Genomic DNA, 5,000 nt, shown 5'->3' on the forward strand with positions numbered 1-5,000 from the left:
TCACTCGCTGCCTGTGGGTGGGAACCGGCTTAGGGCTGTCTGTCTGTCCATCTGTCTGTCCCTCGCTCCAATTGGATAAGGCCACACCGGCCCGGTGGCCAATCGTTGCCTCTTGTGGCGAGGTATATGTACGGCTCTCGAAGTGGCGAGCGGCTCATTCAGACTTTCTGTGACTTTCTCAAGCTACCAATATGAGCGGAAGAGGCAAAACCGGAGGCAAGGCCAGGGCGAAGGCAAAGACCCGTTCATCCCGTGCTGGCCTCCAGTTCCCCGTGGGCCGTGTGCACAGGCTGCTGCGCAAAGGCAACTACGCCGAGCGTGTGGGCGCTGGCGCACCAGTCTACCTGGCCGCCGTACTCGAGTACCTGACTGCTGAGATCCTGGAGTTGGCCGGCAACGCTGCCCGTGACAACAAGAAGACTCGTATCATCCCCCGTCACCTGCAACTGGCCGTCCGTAACGACGAGGAGCTGAACAAACTGCTCGGCGGTGTGACCATCGCTCAGGGTGGTGTGCTGCCCAACATCCAGGCAGTCCTACTCCCCAAGAAGACCGAGAAGGCAGTCAAAGCCAAGTAAATTCGCTACTGCGACTTCAACTTGACTACTCAACCCCCAAAGGCTCTTTTAAGAGCCAACCACCTAGCTCTCCAAAAGCGCAAAGTACCTTTCTATGACCGCAATACATTGAGTGGGTGTATACACAACTATTTCGACATTCTGTGCCCACATGAGGCCTTGCATGAACAACAACACCTACTTGGCCTCATTTGCCATAGCAGGCTAGCATTAGATGATACGTGCCTATAAGCTGTCACTCTTGACTTTGGCGACTATTATTGCGCGTAAAGGGCCGGCGGCGTCCTATTGCGCGCGCACCGGGAGTTTGAGTTTTGGAGAGGCCGGGCCTCCCGTCCAATGGCCAACGGAGGAGGCCTGCGAAACGGGCCAATCGGGGTGGTGGGGAGATGGTGTCCAATCAGCAGGCGCCACTGCCGGCTTTATAAACTTCACATAGGCATTTCGAGGCTATACTCCCGACTGTCAGAGCAGCGCCATGGCCAGAACCAAGCAAACCGCTCGCAAATCCACCGGTGGCAAAGCCCCCAGGAAGCAGCTCGCCACTAAGGCTGCTCGCAAGAGTGCCCCGGCCACCGGCGGTGTGAAGAAGCCTCACCGTTACAGGCCCGGCACCGTGGCTCTGAGAGAGATCCGTCGTTACCAGAAGTCCACTGAGCTACTCATCCGCAAGCTGCCCTTCCAGCGCCTGGTGCGAGAAATCGCCCAGGACTTCAAGACCGACCTGCGCTTCCAGAGCTCCGCCGTGATGGCCCTACAGGAGGCTAGCGAGGCTTACCTGGTCGGCCTGTTCGAGGACACCAACCTGTGCGCCATCCACGCCAAGCGGGTGACCATCATGCCCAAGGACATCCAGCTGGCCCGCCGTATTCGCGGAGAGCGCGCATAAATGAGGATGACCTGAACTCGAATATCCCCCAAAGGCTCTTTTAAGAGCCACCTCCATATTTCCATCAAAAAGGCACAATTGTTCCATGTATACACGCACCTCTACATTAGCCACCATGTATGTTGTTCACTAACACGTCTAAAAGCTACGTATTGCACCTTTTTAGTTGCCTGAAGTCTAGCTTCAATGTTTGTGTGTGTGTATATACACAACCATCTGGCATCATCCACTTCCTTTGAACTATATAGTAACACAGTAAAATGCTTTACAAAGGAGGGGAAAAAGAAACGAGTGATAATATAGGCCGAATAGTAACAAGAATTGTGTTCAGATGAATAATTGACACTATTAGTTGTGTGTAATAATAGCCTTGCATGCAGTCCAGAAAAAACATTGCATGCCAACTTACTTTGAAAGTCCCATGTTGCAGTGCTGCTGAGAGACTCATGCAGAGGCCCAAACTTTACAATGGAGCACGGAGGCCATCTTGTGGTTAAATGTGGGTACTGCACCTCATGGTGAGTCCCTTTCAGCATTTGCTCTTTAGGCCAGCGTTTCCCAAACGCGGTCCTGGGGTCCACAAGGGGTGCGCGTTTTGCGTTTTGCCCTAGCACTCCACAACTGATTCTAATACTCCCAGCTTGATGATGATGAGTTGATTATTTGAATCAGCTGTGTAGTGCTAGGGCAAAAACTCCCAAAATGTGGCCCGAGTTTGGGAAACCCTGCTTTAGGCTAATACTAGCCTATTAGGATGACTTGGTTCGATCGCTTTAATGGCAACTGCTGAACTCTGGTTTCACTAATTACTTGTCCCAGGTCACCATTATGAATCCAATAGCAAAACAAATGTTTCAAAATAGCTCAATAGTGAAAAAAGGCCAGGAAATGATGGGTTCTCAGCAATATTTCACCAACAACCAATCACTATTCACGCATAGACATTAGGATCATCAACAAATATTCCTAAGTCATACTACAAAAGGGTTGTAACGAAATGGATTTGTCTGTTCAATGCAAGTTCAACGTCAAAGAAAAAGTGCATCACCACAACAAACGTGTCTTTAGATACACTGTAAAAAATGACTTTGTGGAATGTACTCAAGCTATTACAGTCAACAAAAGCACACGTCATATTGTTGAGTAGATCTTTTTGCTTGTTTTTATGAGTAGATAAGCTTGAGTAAGTTGAGTTGATGTGGTCCAATACATTGAGTAAAGATGATAGAGACGTAAAAAGGATTATATTACGTTGATTCGACTCAAATAGACATTGTGTTATTTTACCTGAATGATTCATCCTATTATGTATTTAGACCAACTTACTTTGGATTCACTCAATCACATCCCTTAAGAGAAAAGGTATCCGGACACCGGGAATCCATTTATTTAAACATCAACGGTTTGCAAAACATCTGTTATTATGAGTTGACAAATTACGTAATTGCAATCAACACTGCAGGTAAATCATGATTGCTGCAGGTAGGCAACACCGTAGAAATAGGAACTACAACACTAACAACAAGTGACATTTACTCCTGATGTACTGACTGACCTGTTGCAACCTCTACAACCACTGTGCTTATTATTTGACCCTGCTGGTCATCTATGAACGTTTGAACATCTTGGAGAAAAATGTGTGAAACCACTGCCTATATGAGGAGCTGTCGTTGTTTGTTTTATTACCACATACTTATGGAAATTGCACCGGTTGAGAGATGATGGCTCTCTTGTGCCTACGGTGAAGGGTACTTCTGATCCAGCAGGTGGTGCTAAGATCCCTCCCTATATGACTTGAATGATGAGTTGATTTATTCCTTATAGCTCCTAATGATTTTAAGGCCAGTGTTGGCAAACATTACTTGTGCTCCAGCAGGTGGCCATGACATCCCTCCCTATATGACTTGACTGACCAGTTAGTTGATGGACTCCTTATAGCTCCTAATGATTTTAAGGCCAGTGTTGGCAAACATGACTTCTGCTCCAGCAGGTGGCCATGAAATCCCCCCCTATATGACTTGACTGACCAGGTAGTTGATGGACTCCTTATAGCTCTTAATGATCTCAAGTGTCTGTGTTTTTATGTGGTTAGGAGTTTTGCTCACTGCGTGTCCCCCTTCCATTTCAGTGTTTCCCAACTCCAGCGGTAGAGTAGGCTACCCCCAACAGGACCCATTTTTCTTGTAGGCCTGGACAGCCACAGCTGATTGAACAACCTGTCACCTAAATTACCAAGTCCTCAATGAGTAGAATCAGGTGCAACAACAACAACAACAACAACAACAACAATATGAGGAGAGGGACACAGTGTACTAGCTGATCTCCCAGTTGTCACAGTTTGGCCTTGTGTTCCACATAGCCTATATCAGTATTTGAGTATGTTTCCCGCGCACGTTAGTTGCTTTCACGTCATCTTTGAAATCGCTCCTCCCTAGTCCCCTAGAACGAGCGCCCTCCCCTTTGCAACGCCTCCGAACATATAACAGAGGCGCGCTTTCTGTGCCGCCGGCCTCAATCAGGTCGACCAAACGCAGATAATAGCGCACCGCGCACCGGCGCTGAAATCATTCATTCACTTGAACTCAACTAGCGAACACACCATGTCCGGAAGAGGCAAAGGCGGCAAGGGACTCGGAAAAGGAGGCGCCAAGCGTCACCGCAAAGTTCTCCGCGATAACATCCAGGGAATCACCAAACCCGCTATCCGCCGTCTGGCTCGCCGCGGCGGCGTGAAGCGTATTTCCGGTCTGATCTACGAGGAGACCCGCGGTGTCCTGAAGGTGTTCCTGGAGAACGTGATCCGTGACGCAGTCACCTACACCGAGCACGCCAAGAGGAAGACCGTTACCGCCATGGACGTGGTCTACGCTCTGAAACGTCAGGGACGCACCCTGTACGGTTTCGGCGGTTAAACCCACTCTCTTCGGAACCTCAACACCCCGACTCGAACCCAAAGGCTCTTTTAAGAGCCACCCACATCCGCTTAAAATGGGCCCATTCCATGTAGTGTTATATATAACAAAAAATGTTTAGTATGCAATTTAGTAAGAAAGTATGAGCCACTTCGAGTGGACAGGGAGTATTAATTAGAGGATTCTAATGTCCCGTCCACTTTTAGCGCACAGAGGGAGGCCTATATCTGACAGTGGCAAAGTGTAAGAACGTTATTATTTTGGGTCAAGCAATAGTGGAATTTGGACAACATAAAGCAACCACGAGTCGGTAGACGTGGCTCGAAAAGAGGGGGACAGCGCGCACACACACACACACAGTCCAAAATGGGAGCCCTATGTCTGACGGTGCCAAAGTGGGCAATTCTATCACCAGCATTATTTGGCACAACAATCGTGCCATTTGGACACCTATTAAAGCCCCCCTTTTGAAACACACAATTCCCCATCGGTCACAGAGCATAGGCTATAGAGAGGAGGGAGGGAGGGAGGGAGGGAGGGAGGGAGGGAGGGAGGGAGGGAGCAAGCAAGCAGGGGAGTGTCTACGGCCGCTGACTTTGCTTAGCTTCCTCTTCATAAGAC

At 48.9% G+C, this 5,000-nt stretch overlaps 3 protein-coding genes across 3 annotated transcripts; all 3 read left to right on the forward strand.

Annotated features, from left to right (window-relative positions):
• Positions 1–191: 191 nt before the first annotated feature.
• LOC311120865 (histone H2A) lies at positions 192–578 on the forward strand (the record flags this gene model as incomplete). Its single annotated transcript, XM_084195425.1, has 1 exon — positions 192–578. One exon carries the CDS (start codon positions 192–194, stop codon positions 576–578), a length of 387 nt encoding a protein of 128 aa, XP_084051551.1.
• A 478-nt stretch (positions 579–1,056) lies between these two features.
• LOC311120889 (histone H3.2) lies at positions 1,057–1,467 on the forward strand (the record flags this gene model as incomplete). Its single annotated transcript, XM_084195448.1, has 1 exon — positions 1,057–1,467. One exon carries the CDS (start codon positions 1,057–1,059, stop codon positions 1,465–1,467), a length of 411 nt encoding a protein of 136 aa, XP_084051574.1.
• Positions 1,468–4,067: 2,600 nt separating this feature from the next.
• Positions 4,068–4,379, forward strand: LOC311120893 (histone H4; the record flags this gene model as incomplete). Its single annotated transcript, XM_084195452.1, has 1 exon — positions 4,068–4,379. One exon carries the CDS (start codon positions 4,068–4,070, stop codon positions 4,377–4,379), a length of 312 nt encoding a protein of 103 aa, XP_084051578.1.
• Between the last annotated feature and the right edge of the window lie 621 nt (positions 4,380–5,000).

Source organism: Coregonus lavaretus (assembly GCF_964263955.1).
Source record: "Coregonus lavaretus genome assembly, contig: HAP1_SCAFFOLD_423, whole genome shotgun sequence".
NCBI classification, from domain to species: domain Eukaryota; kingdom Metazoa; phylum Chordata; class Actinopteri; order Salmoniformes; family Salmonidae; genus Coregonus; species Coregonus lavaretus.